The 21,918-nt window shown below is 46.5% G+C and overlaps 2 protein-coding genes across 5 annotated transcripts; one reads left to right on the top strand and one right to left on the bottom strand.

Annotated features, from left to right (window-relative positions):
• Nucleotides 1-983: 983 nt before the first annotated feature.
• On the bottom strand, nucleotides 984-5,281 carry MARS2 (methionyl-tRNA synthetase 2, mitochondrial). The gene is made up of 3 exons (XM_040572284.1): nucleotides 4,972-5,281; nucleotides 4,447-4,781; nucleotides 984-2,286 (listed from the first exon to the last, which is right to left on the bottom strand). The coding sequence occupies exons 1-3, from the start codon at nucleotides 5,192-5,194 to the stop codon at nucleotides 1,108-1,110; spliced, it is 1,737 nt and encodes a 578-aa protein (XP_040428218.1). The 5' UTR covers nucleotides 5,195-5,281; the 3' UTR covers nucleotides 984-1,107.
• Nucleotides 5,278-20,163, top strand: AIFM1 (apoptosis inducing factor mitochondria associated 1). 4 transcript variants are annotated; one of them, XM_040572285.1, is made up of 14 exons: nucleotides 5,278-5,425; nucleotides 7,500-7,642; nucleotides 9,507-9,600; nucleotides 11,487-11,510; nucleotides 12,612-12,724; nucleotides 12,852-12,982; nucleotides 13,771-13,861; nucleotides 14,652-14,736; nucleotides 15,400-15,476; nucleotides 17,022-17,130; nucleotides 17,815-17,922; nucleotides 18,839-18,927; nucleotides 19,010-19,150; nucleotides 19,687-20,163. In XM_040572285.1, exons 1-14 carry the CDS (start codon nucleotides 5,359-5,361, stop codon nucleotides 19,831-19,833), a joined length of 1,419 nt encoding a protein of 472 aa, XP_040428219.1. In that variant the 5' UTR covers nucleotides 5,278-5,358; the 3' UTR covers nucleotides 19,834-20,163. The 4 variants fall into 4 exon arrangements, with proteins under 4 accessions (XP_040428219.1, XP_040428220.1, XP_040428221.1 ...); XM_040572286.1 differs by lacking the exon at nucleotides 7,500-7,642 and adding an exon at nucleotides 9,066-9,193 and having other exon boundaries at nucleotides 5,323-5,425; nucleotides 19,687-19,911; XM_040572287.1 differs by lacking the exon at nucleotides 5,278-5,425 and adding an exon at nucleotides 9,066-9,193 and having other exon boundaries at nucleotides 7,504-7,642; nucleotides 19,687-19,911.
• The last annotated feature ends 1,755 nt before the right edge of the window (nucleotides 20,164-21,918 follow it).

Here is a 21,918-nt window from a genome sequence, read left to right as displayed (position 1 = left end):
GGTGGAGCAGGCTGTCCCCTGCAGTCCATGGGTCCCACATGGAGCAGATCTCCACGTTGCAGCCTGTGGAGGAGCCCCCGGTGGAGCAGGTGGATGTGGCCTGGAGGAGGCCCTTGTGAGACCCCACATGGAGTACTGCATCCAGGTTTGGGGTCCCTAGCAAAAGAAAGACGTGGACCTGTTAGAGCGAGTCCAGAGGGCTACAAAGATAATCAGAGGGTTGGAGCACCTCTTCCATGAAGAAAGGCTGAAAGCTGGGGACGTTCAGCCTGGAGAAGGGCCCAGCGAGACCTCATTGCAGCCTTTCAATACCCAACAGGGTCCTATAAAAGGGATGGATAAGGACTCCTTACTCAGGTAGGTAATTACAGGACAAGGGGAAATGGTCTTAAACTAAAAGAGGATAGATTTAGATCAGACATTAAGAGGAAATTCTTCACTGTAAGGTTAGTGAGACACTGGAACAAGCTGCCAAGAGAAGTTGCAAATGCCCCATCCCTGGAAGTGTTCAAGGTCAGGCTGGATGGGGCCTTGGCCTACTTGATGTAGCGAGTGGCATCCCTGCCCGTGGCAGGGAGGTTGGAACTAGATGATCTTTCAAGTCCCTTCCAACTCGAGCCGTTCTGTGATTCTACAAAGTGAGTGACTGAAAGAGTGGTAGACAAAGTGTTAAGGACTGACCACAGCTCCCATTCCCCCGTGCCGCTTGGGGGGAGGTAGAAGAGGGTGGATGGGAGGAAGGAGTTTTTAGTTTCTCCCTAGGCTAAGTCTGTTTTGCCTGTGACAATAATTGTTGAGTCATCTCCTTATCTCAGCCCTTGAGCCCTTTTCATCATCTTTTCTCCCCCTTTCCCTTTGAGGAGGGGGAGTGAGAGCACGGTTGTTGTGGAGCTCAGCTGCCCAGCTGAGTAAAACCACCGCACCAGTTCAGGCAGCCACCTACGGCAATCACCTACACAGGACCAGAGGGGACAGCACAGCCCTGCTCAGTTTTTGTTTTATCTAATTTGTGTCATCACCAAGACATGGGAGGGACATGCTCCAATAAAGATGACATTTTCTGGACATTCCTGGAGGCTTTTATTTACAAAAGCTATTTGTAAGAGACTATAGCCTCTTGTTCTCTATCTGATGCTGACTTGACTTCTCGAGTCTGTGAAATAAGACGCCGGTGTCAGGTCCAAGCTGTCTCCCCTCAAAGGGACATGGCTTCCCATTGTAACGTGGAAGAAAAGTCAAATTTGAGAGACCTCTCTCTTCTGGCTCAACAGCCAGCCTGGAAAGCAATTTGTCTGCAGTGCATGGGATCACTGGCTGCAGGAGAGTCCCAAAGACCCGCAGGCATTCCAGCGTAACGTGGATAATGGTGTCAAGCCAGAGCTTCTCTGCAGGGTGATTTCTGTTGAGTTTCCAAGGCTTGTGTCTCTGGAAGAAACCATTGGTCTGCCTTACGCACAGGGCAATACATTCTAGAGCCTTGTAGATCTGGAAATCTTCAAAATAACTAGCCACCTGCAGCGGCAGAGAAGCCACAGACACCACAAACTCATAGTCTTCAGCAGAAGCCCTACCCAAGGCTTTTGTCTCCCTGTAATCCAAGATCTTTGGAAAACAAGACTCTGAGAAATAAGGGTAAGTGTTGCTGGGGTTAATGCTAAGGGCTGTTGACCGATTCAGAAGTCCCCCAAGCGCATCTGCCAGTTCTGAATTCAGTACCTTAACAACCTTGTCATCATAATAGTCACAATCCCGCTCAGGTACACCCTGCCTTAGCAGGAAGTACCGAAATCCATCTACCGTGTACTGTCCAATACAAGCAAAAGGGTCGATCACATTGCCCAGGCTTTTGGACATCTTCTGCCCACGGACAGTCCAGTGGGAGTGCACAAGTATTTGTTCGGGGGGTGGCAGCCCTGCTGCCATCAGCAGTGCTGGCCAGTAGACAGCATGGAACTTGAGGATGTCCTTGCCCACGATGTGGTGCGCAGCAGGCCACCACTCTCCATGTGTCTCAGGGTAGCCCACGACACTCAGATAGTTCACTAAGGCATCTACCCACACATAAATAGTTTGCGTTGAGTCACCGGGGACAGGGATGCCCCACTGCAACCGGCTTCTCTCACGGGAGACAGACAAGTCTGGCAAGTCGTCTCCCAGCCAGTGAAGCACACGCTGGTAGAAAGGGTCAGGAGAGACGGCACGGGGGTTGTCACGGAGCCACTTCTGCAGTGGGTCCCGGAATGCAGACAGCCTGAACATGTAATTCTCCTCTTTGGTCCAGTGCACCTGAGAAGACAGGAGAGAAAAGAATTACAGTCCAAATACTCTGCAAATGGTTTTACAATTTGCACACAGCACTCTCAGCATGGATTTTGTCACGTGCTCCCTTTGTATTTGGGTGTAAAGCCCTGGTATACTTCTATGCCTAGAGGGACCTCCTCTCCAAAGACACCACCTCCCTAGGTTCCCCAGAGCAACTACCTAAGAACCAAGGCACCTGGGATGGCTCAGCACTCAGCTTTGAAGGATCCTCATGCCCCCAGGGAAGGAATACCTTTCTACAAGCCGGGTTTGTGTGTCATCGGGCATGAATAATGAAGACAAGAACACACTTTCTTAGAAATGTAGTTTTGCAATTACAGTAGAAAATTATAAGATGACAAAATAACATTGCTAATTACTGCCTTATTAACAATCCTGGTAGGTGCCCTTGCTTTTCTCCTAGGTGCTTCTACTCTTTTTCCTCCATTTAAGATTTAATGCATTTTAGTCGCCAACTTTAGCCTATAATTATGTTTAAGTACTGACAGCTCTTCTCTCACACATTTAAAATCATAATGTGACACAGCTGAAACAACGAAAACTCTGTGGGTACATAAGATTCAAGTGAATTGTGTAAAGATACTCAAGAGATCTGTGGGAAGGTCAAGAATTCTTACTTTTTAAAGCTGACTAAGGCTCTAAAATAAGACAGCATCACGCAGGAAAGTTTAATTTTCTAGCACTGAATCCAAGGATTTCTGGCTGAGCCAGAAAGTGCCTCACTCTCGATACAACCAGTAAAGAACATACCACATCTCAAGTTGAGAGACTAAAGAATAATTTGTTTTAGTGGTATGTTGCACTTCAGTTTATCTAACCTCAGTCTGTAGCTGCTACTGCCTTTGCTTACTTGATTAAAAGGTTACCCCAAAAGACATTATTCCCTGCATAAATCATAAACAAGTTATACAAACTTTTTTTTTTTTAAATTCTGAATTCCTTATGATTTTCCATAAGATTCTTCAATTCTGGGGTATCAGCTCTCAGCACTGTCCAGGAGTAGCACTGTACACAGAGCTGATATACCATGTCATCTTCCATCCAGCCCTGGCCTTGGGAACACGGGGTAGTTCAGCCTCCTGCTTACAGCAGTCACCTACGCATCCTGAAAACCTCCACGGATGGAGGTCACAGAACCTTCCTGGGCAGCCTGTTCTACTGTCCTCATGGGGAAAAAGCTTCTCCTTAAATCCAGTCTGAACCTCTTGTTTCAGCCTATGACCGTTCTCTCCCACCCTCCTGTCATGTACCACCGGAAAAACCTGGCTCCATCTTCTTGATGATCTCTTTATAGGTACAGGGAGCTTCAGGGAGCTTGTTCTCAGGGTACGGAAGCCTGCTGCCTGTATTTTAGATCTAAGGAATGATTTATTTGCCTGAAAACTCATTCTCCCTGGCCTGAACTACATTAGGTGCTTTAACAAGAGATTATTTCATAACATACTCCTTTCTGTGTGAACCAATGCTCACATGCCCCAATCTAGCACAAATATTAAAGGAGCATAACCTCTGCTTAGCTCTGAAGCATGATTATCTGCCACAATTGTATTAAATCACGTAACTCCTGATACCTTATGGAAATTGCAGTGGCAGAGACACTCTGGGTCAGGTCCCATACTCCTGGTTGCACCATTCAATTGTGAGACGAGACCACAGGCAGGTAATGTTATTGTGTTTTATGTAGATCCAAAACCCGTGTATTGACACATGACTGATGAAGAACATCTAGAGGCCAAATGAAACTGCCTCACCAACTAGGTCAACTGAAATTCTGGGCACCCAACAAACAGCTCAGTTATAAACAGCTTTATCCTTCCTTACATCTAAGGTCTTTCATCACCGCTTTAAAACACTGTTTCCAAGCCAATGGCCTGTGAAACTCAGCAACGGGTGAATCCTTTCCCTGCCACATGGCTGAAATTTAAAATTCACTTGGGGTTTGGGATCCCATTGCCATCTCTCCCTTATACAGCCATACACAGCAAAAAGACATTCTTTGAAGTATAGGCAAATCTCAACTGACACGAATTACAAAGCCTACAAGAAGCACTAAACGTCCCCAGATTTTCCTAGAACAAAGCACCAGACAGTTATGCAGTGTTTATGCAGATATGCTACAGTTACCTCATGGCCAGTCTCCAAAGACACCTTGTATGTGCGCCCCTCGGTGTCCGTACGCTCAGTGAGCTGGCTCTCGGGCAGGAAGCACTCATCTGGAGTGCAGTACCAGCCCTCATACGACCCTTTGTAGAGCGCCCCGTGCTCCTGCAGGGCACCCCAAAAATGACACACAGCTCGCTGGTGGTGGGGCTCGCTGGTGCGGATGAAGTCCGTGAAGGAGACGGCTGCCTGGGTCAAGGCCTGGCGGAACAGAGCCGAAACGCGGGTGCAGAGCTCTGGGGGCGACGTTCCTGCCGCAGCCGCGGCCTGTTGGATCTTCAGCCCGTGCTCGTCGGTACCTGAAACGCCAAAGGGGCATGAGCGGGGAGCAGACGCGGGGGGGCTGGCCTGCCCCTGAGGGGACACGGGGGGGAAGCCACGGTTACCGGGCACCTCCGCGGAGCACCGTGAGAAGCGCCGGGGGAGCCGGCAGCGCCGGGACCGAGCCCGGGACGAGCCCAGGAGCGGGAGGGAAGGGCCGGGGCTCACCTGTGGAGAGGCGGCCGGGCCCGGCGCCGCGAAGCCCTCGGTGGCGGTGCAGCGCGTCGGCCAGCAGCGCGGAGTAGAGGTGCCCGAGGTGCGGAGGCCCGTTGGCGTAGAAGATGGGCGTCGAGAGCAGCAGGCGGCGGCGGCGGCCGGGCCCGGAGGCGGAGGAGCGGCTGCCCGGCGGCGGGTGCGTGACGGTGAGGCGGCGGCGGAGCGGCCGCAACATGGCGGCGGCGGCGGCGCCACCACGGCAGCGGCGCAGAGCGGGCGCGCGGGTGGGGGTCGGCAGCCGCGGCCAATGGGGAGCCGGGCGGCCGCGCGTGCGCCGTGGGGGCGGCGGGGGTCGGAGCGGGTCGGAGCGGGTCGGGTCGCGGCGAGGCGGGCGGCGCCATGTTGTGCTGCCGCCTGGCCGCCCTCGGGGCGCGGCGGCACCTGCGGCCCCTCGGCCCCGCCGCAGGTGAGTGGGGGCTGAGCCGCGGGGGGGCTGCTGCGGGAGCGGGGGGAGGGCGGTGCGGGCATTAAGAAGAAAAGGTTTGCGGCAGGAAAAGCGGGGCGAGTTGTGCGTCTTCCCGGCGCGGCAGCCGAACTGGCTGCTCGGTTCTGCTGCGAACCTTGTCAGAGAAGGGCTGTGGGTGAAACACGGCACGGTGCTGGAGCTGTGAGCTGTGCCTGTGGTGATGGCATGTACCAAGAGAGCTGCTGAGGTGTATTAGCTTCCAAAGGCTTTTTCAGGAAACCATAGCTTAGATGGGGTTAGTTTGTGCTTGTATCCGTTTGGATTCTTGTAACTTCGTTGTGGCTCTGTCTCGCTAATATATGCGAAGAAATCAAGTGGGTATAGCAATTTGTGTGTTACAAGTATTAAAGCAGGCAGAAGTCGCTTTCTGTGTCGGGGGGAACGTGTTCTGCAGAGAAGCCCGGCCACAGTTGGCCTGCGGTGTTATAAGCACTGCTCAGAGCTGTCACTGTGATGCTGGTAGAGATCTAATGGAGATACTGGAGTTTAATCTCATACTTCAGCCTAATGTTACGTAGCTGTTCAAGTAGATGTGCTCTTAGTCTTGCTTGCGAAGTTTACTGGTCTTCCTTTGAATTGGCAACCCTTGCTGCTGCCTTTCATTTGGGATGCCTTTGCTGTCAGCAAGAGCCTCTTTCTGGTGGTACTGTTCCTCGGTGGAATAAAAAACTCTCGTGGCAAATGGACTTTCTGTTGGTATAACCATACCTAGTGATTGTCCTAACGTGGTTATATTAGCTTCTACTTGCACGTGTTGGAGAACTGGCTGGAGGGCAGAGCTCAGAGGGCTGTGATCGGCAGCGCTGAGTCTGGTTGGAGGCCTGTAGCTAGTGGTGGCCCCCAGCGGGCCGTACTGGGCCCAGTCCTGTTCAACTTATCCATCAATGACCTGGACGATGGAACAGAGCACGCCCTGAGCAGGTTTGCAGATGACACAAAATTGGGAGGAGTGTCCGATACACTGTGGGCTGTGCTGCCAACCAGAGGGACCTGGGCAGGCTGAGGCACTGGGCAGTGAGGAACCTCATGAAGTTCAGCAAAGGCAAGTGCTGAGTCCTGCACCTGCAGCAGAATGACCCCTTGCACCAGTACAGGTTGGGAGCTGACCTGCTGGAAAGCAGCCCTGCGGGGAAGGACCTGGGAGTCCTGGTGGACAGCACGTTAACCACGAGCCAGCAACGTGCCCTCGTGGCCAAGAAGGCCAATGGTCTCCTGGGGTGCATTCAGAAGAGTGCTGCGAGCGGGCCGAGGGAGGGGATCCTGCCCATCCATCCAGCCCTGGTGAGGCCTTACCTGGAGTCCTGTGTCCAGTTCTGGGCTCCCCAGTACAAGAGGGACATGGAGTGCCTGGAGCGAGTCCAGCGGAGGGCTACGAAGATGATGAGGGGACTGGAGCGTCTCTCATACGAGGAGAGGCTGGGAGAGCTGTGCCTGTTTAGCTTGGAGAAGAGAAGACTGAGAGGGGATCTTATAAGCATGTGCAAATACCTGCAGGGAGGGTGTCAAGAGGATGGGCCAGACTCTTTTCAGTGGAGCCCAGCAAGAGGACAAGAGGCAATGGGTACAAACTGAAGCGCAGCAAGTTCTGGCTGAATACGAGAAAATGATGCTTTAGACCAGCATCTGCCTCTGACAGAAGAGGCCTAGAGCAGGGAGTAAGAACAGCAAATGCACAGTACGCACATATCTCTGATGTACTCTCCCAGTGATATGTGGCTGGAACGCTCCTTCAGCAGGAGGTAGTTCATGGATCTTCACTGCAGATGGTCTTGCTATTGATTTGTTTGTAGTAGTTTTTGATCTTGCTTGTATTTTTGGTGTCCACAGGTGCCTGGAGCAGTCCTGTAGCCGTTAGTTCTGGCATAGAATAATTCACTGCAGTGATGTGATACTGTGCTTTTCAAACAAATAGCTTGTTTACTTGTTTTCAGAAATGACTTGGTCTCTCATTTTAAAACATAACTTTGTATTGACAATCTTTTTGTGTTTTTGTCTAATAAATTGTATTCCTTAGGCAACTTGTTGCAGCGCTGGAATGTTCCCATAGGACTACAGATGAGCAGACAAGTGGCTAGCTCTGATGTGCCTGGGGGCAAAGGCAGTAGTTCTGTTTTTGCCCTTATTATGGGCTTGTCAACGTTAGGAGCGGGTGTATATGTAAGTAGAAAGGTAGTTCTTAGAAAAAAGCTATGCTCTCCTATCAAGTGCTTGTATTTCAGCTAACTTTCCTTAGCTTTTTATCTTTCTAGCTATTTCTTCCTTTGGTCAACTTGATAGAGGGGAGCTAACTGAACTATCTGGAAATTAACTCATGTTTTTTTTTGGTGGTGGTGGTGTTTATTTTTGTTGTTTTTTTTTTTTAAGCTATGAAGGCACACGTTTTTACTAACCACAGCTCTATCTGTTGTCTTGTATGTGACAGTAGCATATGGTTCAGTGAGAATTTGATGGTATATGCTGCTAATACCAAAACAAACCTTTATTTGACAGATTTCAATTCAGAACATCAGTGTTTAGCTTGTGTAAGTATACCAAATCAACCCAATGTTGAGAAGCACATGTTTATGTCTGACTCAAAGATTCAAAAGAGTAAACCTTTTCAGTCTAACCTAGAGAGTAAAACACATTCCCAGACAGCTGAAGAGTAAAAGCATTACCTAGAAGGGGACAGGTCCTAAGATTACATTATACAAATCTTTAAGATTTTTTTGTCTTTGAAGATCATATTTATTTAAAAGTTATGAGTTGTGATTTTTCTCCTGATGAAACTTTACCCCATGCAGAAGATTTCTGAGAAATAAATGAAATTTCAAAACAGTGCATGGCAGAAAAGTATGTTTTCCCATTAAATATTCTTTCATGTGCCTTTATTGTCCTTTTGTACTTCTTCCATCTGCCAACTCTTACTGAGTAGCAGCAGCAGTCTTGCCTGAGCTGAAGACAGCAGCTATAGGAAAAACTAATTAAGAAGCCATTTAAATTTGTTTGTGGACGTGAAAGGAGAAGCAGCTTTGCTCTGTCATTCAGGAGGAGATTCAACTCTGAGTGTGAAAAGCTTCTGTAGTTATTATCTAGCTGGAAAGAAGGTTGTGGTAAAAATTCTGGAGAAGGAACAGAAACCATGGGAAGCTGTGATCTGTCACTATGTGTGTATATATATATATATATATATACACATTTAATTTAAACTTCACTCATTGTCTGCTAAAAGCTAAAAAAGCAAAATCTTTGTTACTAGTAATAAGGAAAACATTATTAGATAGTCTTGAGAGACATGTGTGTTCCCAGCTCCCTTCCCTAGTCCACACTGGAAAATCAGTCCTTCATCTGAGCCAGACCTTTTGTTTTGAACATGAAAGATGACTTAAATAAGAGGTCTTTATCTTCTGAGTCCGAAATTGTAAGTATACGTACTTCTACCTGTAGCACCAATGTTTCTTTTTTTTGCTTTTTTGTTTCATTTTTGACAAACGAGGTAACTGAAAACATACTCTCTTTCTCCCAAGATCTGTTTAATCAAGAGTTCTTAATACTCAGCACTTTCCCTCTCTTTTCTCTCATTGCCTGTCTTCACCTACAGTTTTGCAGTGTCATCATCTAAGATATCCTTCTAGATCACTAATGTCTTCAGGTGTTCCTGGCAAAGCTGGCAGCAACCTACTGTTCTACTTAATTGTAGGAGGAACAGTCACAGGGGCAGGAGCTTATGTAAGATGCTTAAATAAATGTGTTTTTATTGGGTGAGCGGGTGGAGGGAGGGTACCTTAATGCCATACCAAGTTAGTTATTTACTTCAGTTAAGCCATCCTTGTGCTCCCTGGCCTCGAATAATTTCAGGGGACGTTGACAAATAATTTTACAGATTTAATATTCTCAAATAATGTAGTTCTTAGGGGAAAAGTTGCCTTACAATAAACTTTTCTACATTTAATAATCCAAAACAGAAGTTTACAGGTGCGGGAAGCAGAATGATGCCTTGATGCTGTTAACATGTACAAGGTATTTTCTTGCCTGTCTCTAGGTGTACAAAACATTGAGAGAAAACAAAGAGCGATTCACCAGCCGTGTCACAACAATAACAGCACGATCCCAAGAAAATGCATCGTCTCCTTCTGGTGGGTACTAGCTTGTTATTTCTACGTTTAGATTTATTTTTCATAATCTCTTAACTTGAGACTCCTAAAACAAATAGAACAGAACCCTTCTCAAAACACAGATTAGTGTAAGTTGTACCTTCACAGCATCGATGCTTCTTAGTGCATTCTGTTCTTTTTGTGAATTCACTTGTCTTCCCAGCATGGAATGTGGTGCTAGCCTTCCCTGATGCAGAACAAGCTTGTATTTTACAGATGAAGTATCCTTACACACATCCTTACAGATAAAAGTAGCGTGTCTCTTGGGGTTTCTTTCTGCAGTTTACGCCTTCCGTGATAAAAAGAGAAAAGGTCCTGCTTTGGGCTTTCACCCTTACCTGGTTGGGCTAAGACATTCCAAGGGAACAGTATGGTCTGCCAACACTAAATCCTCAGTGCTGTGCCATGTCCCTGTTCCATGCATAACAGGCTGGGGATGCAAGGAGTACCATGCTTGGGCCATGTGTAAATGGAAGAATCTTGACAATTAGCGAAGCTCTTGATGCCTTGCAGTCTGTGTGGCCCACAGGTTACTTCTTGAAGGTCTTTTGTAGTGTAAGATCTCAAGCTGCGCTGTCTAAGCTGTTGGGCCAAAGAATGGTGTATTTCATAGTAAGAGTGGCTTTAGGTCGTAGAAAATGGGATGTTCTATGTCACTTGATTATGAAACCAACAGATTATCCTGGAAACAGGACAGCAAAGTAATTTCTTTGGTCTGAAGAAGAGGATAAAACATGTTTATCAGGGTTGAGGCCGGAAAAGAGAGCGAGAGGTTAGATGTTGAAACAGACACAGACACAGATTTCTAGGTTGGAAGAGACCTCAAGATCATCGAGTCCAACCTCCGACCTAACACTAAGCACTCCACTAAACCATATCGCTAAGCTCTACATCTAAACGTCTTTTAAAGACCTCCAGGGATGGTGACTCCACCACCTCCCTGGGCAGCCCGTTCCAATGCTTAATAACCCTTTCGGTAAAGAAGTACTTCCTAACATCCAACCTAAAACTCCCCTGTCGCAACTTTCGCCCATTCCCCCTCGTCCTGTCACCAGGCACGTGGGAGAACAGACCAATCCCCACCTCACTACGGCCTCCTTTAAGGTAACTGTAGAGAGCGATAAGGTCGCCCCTGAGCCTCCTCTTCTCCAGGCTGAACAAGCCCAGCTCCCTCAGCCGCTCCTCGTAAGACTTGTTCTCCAGACCCCTCACCAGCTTGGTCGCCCTTCTCTGGACTCGCTCGAGCACGTCCATGTCCTTCCTGTAGCGAGGGGCCCAAAACTGAACACAGTACTCGAGGTGCGGCCTCACCAGAGCCGAGTACAGGGGGACAATCACTTCCCTAGACCTGCTGGCCACACTGCTTCTTATGCAGGCCAGGATGCTGTTGGCCTTCTTGGCCACCTGAGCACACTGCTGGCTCATATTCAGCCGACTATCAACCAATACTCCCAGGTCCTTCTCGGCCAGGCAGCTTTCCAACCACTCATCTCCCAGCCTGTAACTCTGCTTGGGGTTGTTGCGCCCCAGGTGCAGGACCCGGCACTTGGCCTTGTTGAACTTCATACAGTTGACCTCAGCCCATCGCTCCAGCCTATCCAGATCCTCCTGCAGAGCCTTCCTGCCCTCGAGCAGATCGACACACGCACTTAGCTTGGTGTCATCTGCAATCTTGGTGTCATCTGCAAAAAAAAAAAAAGCAGAGATCTGGTAAGTCAATGTTTCTGGAGACTCTGCCCCTTTATGATGAAGAGCCTGTTAATAACCTGGTCTCCTTGAATCAGCTCTGAACTGCAGCTTCCTAAAGTTATCCTTGTTAGATTGTGTTTTGCTGCATTAAGTCAGTGTTGTCTTTTTTTCACATACAGGTGCTGCTTCTCGGGACTCAGCAGGTGAGGTCTTAATGGTAATATTTGACTTACTCCTCCATACAATCTAACCGCATGTTATTTAGAAACAGTACCTGCGTGTGAGAGGAAATGTAATCTGGTACGAACTCAAAAGCTGGTCTCTTTTTGGAATGCAGTTAAAGGAGAATATACCTTAGGATTTCTGGTATGGTTTTGAGAATTTTGTTTTCTTATAAACTGTCCACTGATTGGCCAGTGCAGAGTTTTGGTCTTGATTTATGTCCGTAAAGGTAATGAGGAAATAGAGCTAGATCAAACACTCAGCAGATTGTATTTCCCAAATAATTTTGACATTGGTTGCTGATTTGAATGGCAACCCTGTCATGTAGAACTCTGAGGTCTTTTCGCCTGGTGTTTTGAATGCTTTTTTTTGGCTCTCTTGCTAACTCAGCAGATTTACTATAAAACCTGACTGTTGGATTTCCAATACAATATTTGGCCAAAGTAGAGGCTGAGCATGTTTTTGCTATCCTGAATATACTGTACAGAGAATGTCCTGATGAGATCTGAAGCTTCTGAAATTGCATGTTCAATGCCAGAAACAAACTTCGTGGGTCTTGACTTTGCAGCCTCTTCACTGAGCTGTGCAAATGTAAGCAGCGTTCTTAAATAGAGCAGTTAGTAAAAGAAGCTCTTTGAGAGTCTGTTGGACAAGCATTTAACAGGCTGTCCAAATGTTAGTATTTCAAACTTGTTATGTAGATCATTCTTACTCCTCCCAAACTCTTAAACCAGAGAAAAGTAGATCTATAATAGAAGAGCTAAATGATGTAAGCTGTGCTGCTGGCCTGTTCTGAAACTCTGCAGTAGTCATTGAGCTCAGCTGTGCAGATCTAGCTTAGAAAAACCATTTGATAAAATATACCAGTTTGAGTTATGCGGGGAGCCCGCTTTTAGTGAAGCAGCAGCGTGGTTCGTGGGAAATATATTGGGATGGAAGGGAAGGGAGGAGGAAGTATTTGAAGGGCAGTCTGATGAAGGAAGTCTGTATGTGAAAGACGTCTGGCGGTGTACTCTGCTCTTTGCTTCTGGGCAGTTTTCCATGCTGTATTTGTAGTAAACTGTCTAATATGTTACCTGCAGCTCCAGAAGCTCACCCTGAGGTCCCATCTCATGTTCCTTTCCTGCTAATTGGTGGAGGAACTGCTGCTTTTGCTGCTGCCCGGTCCATTCGGGCTCGTGACCCTGGTGCCCGGGTAAGAGATGCCCTATTCTAGAGCAGAGTTGTGTGGATGGCTGAATACCATGCTTGCTTCAGAGCCATTGTAGCGTGTTGGCATTGCCTGCATCACTACAACTGATAAGTTTAATGACTAATTAAAGGTGCTGATTGTGTCTGAAGATCCTGCATTGCCCTACATGCGTCCACCCCTTTCCAAAGAGCTGTGGTTTTCAGATGATCCAAATGTGACGGAGACTCTGCGATTCAAACAGTGGAATGGCAAGGAGAGGAGGTATGTCACTTAGGTAGCAAAGACGAAGAAGAGTGTTTATGAAAGTGTTTATGATGATAAAAATGTTCTTGTGAGAGAGCTACTGGAGAGCTCTGAAGAACAGCAGCAATGCTTTTTAAACAGATCACTGAGTAGATTTTATGTTTGTCTGTGATGAAGAGAGCCCTGGGTTGTGCATGGATCTGTTCGTTGTCACTAGACTGATTGAAGAAGGACCAGAGCGTGGCACGTTGTGGGCAGAACCTGTGTGATATTTTGCACTGAACCATCTGAGTTGTGGAGTCCAAGAGACTCCGCAATAAAAGGCTGTAGGCATGTGCAGAGTGGCTTCTCGGAGATGTTGAGATGTTCCAGAGATGCCAGCTGAGCAGCAAGGATTGGACTGAAAGGCGTGGCAATGCTGGCAGTTGTCAAGATGTGTGCTGCTTAGTACGTTGTGTTAGCTTAGTACTAAACATAACTTGAATCTTGCTGTGATTCCCTTAATCATACGCCGCTGGGAGAAATCCTGTGAAATAAGTTAATAGTAAAGGTGAGGGTATAGCTTCACAGTTCAGAGCCGAGCTCTAGGAACCTAGGATCCCACTGGATCCTTGTGACATTTATGATCTAAACCCTTAGTGAAGTAAATACATGAACTTAACAGTGTGAAGCTGGTAGTTTTTAAAAATAAATAAATTCTGGAGCTTGTTATGGTTGCACAGAGTTGTCTTCATATCATTGGTAATTTCCAGATAGCTGGTGTCAGAGAGAAACTGGAACTCATTTGATAATTGAGCTTTTTTCAGCATATATTTCCAGCCGCCGTCATTCTATGTGCCTGCTCGCGATCTGCCTTTTGTAGAAAATGGTGGAGTAGCAGTTCTCTGTGGCAAGAAGGTGAGTACATCACTAGCAGTTGTTCTGTCATCATACAGTTCTTCCCAAACAGAACCCATGGTCTAAGCTGGAAAATTAACAGCTGTAAACCGTTGTGGGGGGTTGGCTGAGGAGGAGAATATGAAAAATTTTGTGAAAAATTTATACAGTGAATATGGGACTATCCTAATCTTAAGGACAGCATGCGTGAAGCTCGAAAGCAGGAAAAGCTATGAGAAATAGTAGTGATCTGAGGGAAGTTGAAGCGGGAAGGATGAGACTGGAGTATGTGCATGGGACGAGAATATATGCAGCTTACAAACAAGGTGTGGCAAAATTGGAACTAGGCTATGTATCAACTAGAAGGAGAGGTAAAGAGAGTAGAGTGTCATCTGAGTTGCGGATCATAACATGAGCAAGAGCATTGTACAGAGGCAGCAGAAGGGTGAAAAAGAATTCATGGTGAGGCTTCTAATATATTTGTTTCCTCAATTTTCTGTATATTGCTAAAATGAGACTTCAGTGATTTCAGTCTTCTTACTGCTGAATCACTTCTAGAGTCAGATCCTGGGAAGATCAGCCTGATCTGTTATTGCTGCCAAAAGAAGCTCTTTGAATTTCTCCTTCCAGTCTTCTCCCTTCCCTGCCTGCCCCGCCCTCCCCCTTCTGCCTCCCAGTAGAAAAATAGCAGCAACTTAAAGGTGGGAAAATGTTACAAGTTTTCTAATCAGTAGTCTGTGCAATTTTAACTCAAATGGATGGAATTACGGTGGGTGGAAGCCTGAGGTCTCCTGCTTGTTTAATTTTGCAGGTTGTTCATATGGATGTTAGAGGCAACATGGTGAAACTCAGTGATGGTACCCAGATATCCTATGACAAATGTCTGATTGCCACTGGTAAGGCTTTTTTGTGTGTGTGTTTTGTTCTCATCTCCTTATTCTGTGTGTTGTGTCAGGCTTTTTATTTCAGTGACGTTTACCTGGCAAGGAAATTCGTGCCATGCGTATCAAACTCTTGGCAGAACAGTCACATGAAGGGCAGTCAGACCGACAAACGTGCCATTGGCTTTTCCACTTGCCTTGCATGAGCCAGCTTCTCTGGGATGTTCAAAGTTTTACTCTGAAAATCAGTAGGAAAGGAGGAAGAGGTGACTTCCCCAGCAGCTGGGTAAAGGAACTCCTGTACAACTCAACATTTTCAAATCCTGCCTGTAGCAGTAGCAAGGAGAACCAACTGCCTTGGCAGAACACTGCTCTAGCATCTACCCCTAGCAGTTCCACAGCCCTATGTAGTTAAAGTGGAACTGACTGTCTCCAGTTAGTGGAACGAAGTGTATAGAATTGGATTTTTATTTATTTTTCCACTGTGTTACTTGGGTCACCTGCTGCTTGCACAGGAAATCTTTCATGGTAAAAACCCAGAGCACAACAGTGAATAGAACTTACTGTAACAGCTTGAAAAGCACAGTCCAGATTGAAGTTAGCTCTGCACTGTATAGATAAACAGTGACAGGGCCAGCAGTCACTAGTCTCTCTTTCTCTTTATGCCCTCCCCTTCAGGTGGTTCCCCGAGGAATCTGCCCGCCATTGAAAGAGCAGGAAAAGATGTCCAGCAAAGGCTGACACTGTTCCGAAAGGTAAGCTCCAGTCTCCGATAGTCCTGGGGTGAAGTTGAAGAAATCAAAACCATTACCATGATTTTCAGCTTGTTCACTCTTCTGCTTTGGGTCTAGGACAGCCTTCCCATGGCAGCAGCTTCCCTCAGCTGATAAAACAGGAGTCCGTTTGCTATGTATTCCTTTCTCTGGGCAGGTGAACAAGTTAAGAGTCTCTGACACCACTCTTGCCCTTACCTCAGGCCTGAGAGCTGTGTTATTGTGTTGGTTTTAGTCTTTCCTGTATGGCTTTGTTGTACCTTCCAAGCATTTTTAAATGCTTGAGCAGCATAAGCTCTATGATTTGCATCCAAGACTGCAAGTCAGTTTGGACTGTAAGCATTGTGTGCCTTCAGGACAACGATCAGATGGTGTTAAGTTAGGTTACTACTCCAGCCTGACACCCCTCCTGAATAAGTGTATGCCATATTTCTGCATCACTTGGGTAAGAGAGACTTTAGTCTGAAACAGGACAGAGATTGTTCTCATACATTGAATTTTTAGTGGAGTATGAAGTTGAGTGTTCGTGTTAGTTCTGGGATTGGCTTGGATAGTTTTCTGATGAGCTTATAAACTAACGCACGTGTCTTCTTCATGGCATTTCTTCACCTTCATCCTGTGCCTTGGGAGAAAGTGAATAAAAGACACAGAAGTTGGTCGGTGGACTTTTGTTTTCACAGTAGAGATTCTTTTTGTTGACAAGCTCCACGTTTCTTGAAAATGTGGGGTTTAGGACAGACATACAGTTTTCTCCTTGGTCTAGTTCAGGGAATGAATCAAGAATAAGAATCACAGAATCGTCTAGGTTGGAAGAGACCTCCAAGATCACCTGGTCCAACCTCTGACCTAACACTAACAAGTCCTCCACTAAACCATATCACTAAGCTCTACATCTAAACGTCTTTTAAAGACCTCCAGGGATGGCGACTCAACCACTTCCCTGGGCAGCCCATTCCAATGCCTAACAACCCTTCCTGTAAAGAAGTTCTTCCTAATATCCAACCTAAACCTCCCCTGGCGCAACTTTAGCTCATTCCCCCTCGTCCTGTCACCAGGCACGTGGGAGAATAGACCAACCCCCACCTCGCTACAGCCTCCTTTAAGGTACCTTTAAGCCACATGGAATCTTTCTGCTCTGTGCTGGACTTGCACTGTGGTCTGGTCATGGTCAGGTTTGGTCTGATCAACTGTGGCAAGGGAAAGTTGTGTGTTGTGATCTGTGGTGTGCTTACAGTACTGTGTGTACTTTAGATCAGTTGTGTCTGGAAATTTCATTCTAATTTTCTCTTGACAGCTGGGGGGAAAACTCAGGAATCAGAGGCTGTTTGGACAGGGAAAAGTTTGCACAAAGACTGGGAAGCCAGAGGTTGTTTTTCTTTGTGTGATAGGGGAACAAGGGAAATGTGCTTCTCCTTCCCTTTTCTAAGTTGAGGAGAGAGTTACTCTTATTTCAAAGGGAGAAACTGAAGAATTTACCCTGCTGCCTTTCCTGTTTGAGGATGTTTGAAATGGGAATACATCTTTCAGGTCGAGGACTTCAAAAGTCTGGAGAAGATTTCAAGACAAGTCAAATCCATCACAGTTATTGGTGGTGGCTTTCTTGGCAGTGAGCTGGCCTGTGCTCTGGGAAGAAGAGGTAAGTGTACTTCTGCAGGCAGCTTGCTTTATCTGGCACCTCTACAGAAGTGACAGACATTGAGTGCAAGCAGCCTGACATTATAAGCTTCCTTTTCATTCCACAACTGCTGAACTTTCACACGAATTTGTGATTTGTCTGAAATAACCTTAATGCACGTGCCTTTTGTTGGCTGCATGGACTGGCCTGGTTTTCAATTCTCTCATTAGCTGTCAAGCAGACCCTGACTACAAATGTTTTTATAAGTTGGGCTTTCTGAAAGCTTTGCAGACCAGTTGCAAAGTCATTCCACCCTGTAAAAAGTAATATATTTGTGCTCTCATACTAAAAGCCATCATAAAATTACTTCGAACTGTGAACTTTTTTTTTTTTAAATTGTCAGATGCCTACAGCTTTCTGAATAGACTATTACTGTTAATTTCTGCAGGTTTCCAATAAGAAACCGAGATGTTAAGCATTTTACTTTGAAGTTCGCTGTCTGTTACCCTAGAGTTTTCAGGTGTATGTGACAAAGTGGATGGTCACTTTTTGATTCCTGTGGAAAATCTGGGAGCCAGAACTCCCAGTTTTGGAGACCTCTGCCAAGCTCCTTGTGTAAAGCAAAGTGAAGCTTGTGTCCTGAAATCTGTGCTACTGCTCTTTATTGATGAGATGTAAGAAGTCTGTTCTTTGCTTTCCTCTCAGCACGAACCAGAGGCCTGGAGGTGATTCAGCTGTTTCCAGAAAATGGCAATATGGGCAAAGTCTTGCCTGAATATCTGAGCAACTGGACCACAGAGAAAGTCAGAAGAGGTGAAGCCTTGCTTCAGTGCTCCTTCTCTGCAAGTGGCTGAGCTGTGATGTTTAGATCAGTGGCTGTTGTTTAACTCTTCTTTGTACAACACAGATCTCTGCTTGTTTAGCCTGTGGAGGCTTGGGAAAACTGGGTCCCTTGCGAGGCGGCCCAAGTGCAGAACAAAACAAGTTGCGGTTCAGGCTTGCCCTTGAGCAGTTTGGGTAGCACAGGCCTGCCAGGGCTCTTGCTTCTTAGTCGTTCCTCTGGCAAGGCCAAACAAATATGCGTGGTGATGCCAGTGATACACCTGGAATATCATGACACAGAGTGATCCCTGCTGCCATACAGCTTGCAAGTTCTGAGTTGCTTTAAGCCTCATGTAATTTTCCTTCTTACAGCCTAATCCAGGTGGCCTAGAATTAGTTCGAGAGAAGGATTGTGTAGCCCCATGCCTCATACATACACCTTTAGTGTAGTGTTAAATTGATCTGTAAGATCTGAGACACCTTTTTTCTGTTTCCTATATGTAGTGCAGAATCTATTCCTGTGGATTGATAGGTAGAGTGGGGATAGAGGAAGGAGGGAAGCGGGCTGCAGACTGCAGGGCCCAGTAACTGATGGGTCTGATTTACTTTCTTTTGTTTGTGGGAGCTTTCCTTGTAGAACCTCTGGGTCTGGCTGTAACAGAACAGTAGGTAATTAAATATCCTTATTGCCTGAGAACCTGTCTTAGGGAGTTCTTCTGGATGTGACTTTGTCATCATATGAGATGTACTTTTAATTGTCAGTTAAGTAGCACTTTCTGACTTGTTGGCCAGATTTCTTTCTCCTTGTGTCCTTGCACTGCCTCCATCTTAGTTTGCACTAAGGACACCTGCTTCACCTGAAGACTATTGCTGAGCAAGTAATTACATTTATTACATTTGTTTCCAGAGGGTGTTAATGTTATGCCTAATGCCGTGGTCAAGTCTGTCTCTGTCTCTGGAAATCGACTGATGATTAAACTAAAAGATGGCCGAAAGGTAAATTTAAATGCAAAGAGTGGGTAAGTTTGTAGAGAGGCCACTGAGAGAATTAGAATAATAATTATAAATTCTCAAACAGGTGGAGACCGATCATATCGTGGCTGCAGTAGGGTTGGAGCCTAATGTGGAATTAGCGAAGTCTGCTGGTCTGGAGGTGGATTCTGACTTTGGAGGATTCCGGGTCAATGCAGAGCTGCAGGCACGCTCCAATATCTGGGTGGTGAGTATGTGGAGGAGTTTTCTGTCTGCTGGTTAAGCTGATGCAGTCAGAATACACAGAATTGTGGGGTATGACGTACCTCAATTAAGTGAATAAGGCCAAAAATAGCAATTTAATGAGTCCGCTAGTAGCGCATACCCTGCCAGGAGCCTTGGAGCCTGTTCATGCACCACAGCACATTTTGTTACTATGGTAATGAATGCATATTTTTGAATATTTCTTCTGTGTAAGAGGAGTTGGGGTAGCACAAATTACTCTGTTGCATAAGAATATCTCTTTGGTGGGAGTCAGGAGTTTGGCTCCTCTGAAAAACGTGTACCTGATACTGTCTTAATTTTCTGAAGATCAGTGAAAAATGTTGAGAAGGTGGAACTTGTGTGGCCTGGGGAGTGGGAGCAGGTCTGAGTCGGGGGTTGTCAGGAAGACTCAGTTCATTATTGGAGTTGGTTCTCCTCCCAATGCCTTTTTTCTTTTGTTCATTAATTTGAGCTTTTGATGTCTGTGTTCAGTCCTCACTGAATGAATCTCTCTTTAAGGCTGGGGATGCTGCCTGCTTCTATGATATTAAACTAGGTAGGAGACGTGTAGAGCACCACGATCATGCCGTTGTGAGTGGAAGGCTAGCTGGAGAAAATATGACAGGAGCTGCAAAGCCCTACTGGCATCAGTCCATGTTCTGGTAATGTTGAGTGCTTCTTTTGGTATTTCTTATTTGACCACGTTGTAGGAGCTATGACAAGATACACCTTGTAAACTTTCTGTTTTCTGATTGCACTTTCGCTGTATCTCTTCTAAATTATTTAAAAATAATAAGAAAAAAAAAGTCTGCTAGCTCAAAATATATCAGAAATATAGCGCTAGCATTAATTTAAATATGGGGAAAGGGCTTTTACTCTTCTGGGAAAAAATCGCTCAAAAATAACTATGATGTGCCATCATTTATCTGGACGTTTGGTCTCTACTGTATAGACTCTGGACACAGAAGAGTTTATTAACTGTTAAACAAGGATACAGAAGTATCTGTTTCAGTTACGTGTTTTCCTTCAAGACACTCTGACCATGACAGTGGGGGACTCTGAGCTGCAGTCTTGTCTTGTTGACAGGTGTTAATGCTGGAGGTGTGCCAGCCCTTCCTGAGTTAGACTTCCTGTGCTAAAAAGCTGCCATATAGCAGGAAATCCTTTTACATTTTTTTCAAACATGTTCAAGATCCCTGCTGAGCTGGGTTCCTTGCATGGTTGGCTGACATATTATTGGTATTCCTTTCATTCTCCGCAGTCTGTATCTGAGGTTTATGACCAGTAATTTACTAACGCACATACAGAGATATCCATATTGTTTTGTGTAATGCATCTTTGTCCTCAGCATAGCTGGGAACACTTTTGACAGACTGTACTTACTAAGCCCCAAACTACTGCTGAATTGACTACTGTAAGCACATGAGTTCAAATTCAGCTGGTGCGCAGTTCAAGGAGGTGTTAAAGCAACATGCAGTTCTCTTCAATCGTCTTTAAATGCTCTCTCTCAAATATGCATTAAATAATTGTCTATGCTGCAAAGTCTAGTGGTTATAAAACAAACGTGCCAGAAATTTAGTCAAATGGCCTTAAGTAGGACCTGCAGGAACACTTGCTTCTGCCTCAACCCCCTCTCCAAGTGACATTGGTACTTAGCAAGCAACACAGAAGACTTCTGCAAGTACTTCTAATGACTAATTACAATTTAGTACAACCAGTAATTACAAGCAAGTAATTGTCTACCAGTGTTCATATCCACGTCCTGAGGTCAGATGAGTAACTTTTCCAAAGGGTCAAGATACACAGCTCTTGAAATTAGTTAAATTTCCTCCAAAGGAGCAGGTTTTAAGTTTTTATTTGCTAAGCTCATTTCTTCTGAAACTGATGACCTTAGACTTGCTCTATCTTGATTACTTCTTTCACACTGACGTATGCTGTGGTGGTTTTACTCAGGTGGGCAGCCAAGCTCCACCACAGCTGCTCTCACTCCCCCTCCTCGAAGAGAAAGGGGGAGAAAATATGATGAAAAGGGCTCAAGGGTTGAGATAAGGATCGCTCAACAATTATCATGACAGGCAAAACAGACTCGGAGTAGGGAGATGGGAAGATTTATTACCTATTACTAACAAGCTAGAGAAGTGAGAAACAAAGGAAAGAAACCAAAAACGCCTTCCCCCCCAGCCACCCTCTTCCACCTCCTCCCCCAGAGCGGCACAGGGGAACTGGGGAATGGGGGCTACGGTCAGTCTGGTCAGTCTGCAGCACTTCGTCTCTGCCGCTCCTTCTCGGTCACTCCCCTCCCCTGCTCCCCGTGGGGTCCCTCCCAGCCACGGGATGCCGTCCTTCCCAAACTGATCCTGTGGGGGCTGCCCACAGGCAGCAGTTCTTCAACAACTGCTCCAGATAAGGGTCCGTACCACAGGGTCCATCCCTCAGGAGCAAACTGCTCCAACGTGGGTCCCCCACGGGCAGCAGTTCCCCCCAGGCCCCCTGCTCCTGCGTGGGCTCCTCTCCACGGGCTACAGGTCCGGCCTGGAGTCTGCTCCAGCAGGGGTTCTCCACAGGCCGCAGCCTCCTCCAGGCCACATCCCCCTGCTCCACCGGGGGCTCCTCCATGGGCTGCAGCGTGGAGATCTGCTCCATGTGGGACCCATGGGCTGCAGGGGGACAGCCTGCTCCACCAGGGGCCTCTCCACAGGCCGCAGGGGAACTTCTGCTCCAGCGCCTGGAGCACCTCCCACTCCTTCATTG

The sequence above is a fragment of the Cygnus olor genome, chromosome 13 (genome assembly GCF_009769625.2).
Source record: "Cygnus olor isolate bCygOlo1 chromosome 13, bCygOlo1.pri.v2, whole genome shotgun sequence".
NCBI lineage: Eukaryota > Metazoa > Chordata > Aves > Anseriformes > Anatidae > Cygnus > Cygnus olor.
The sequence above is the reverse complement of the archived record's forward strand: the minus strand, read 5'-3'. Positions and strand labels throughout refer to the sequence as shown.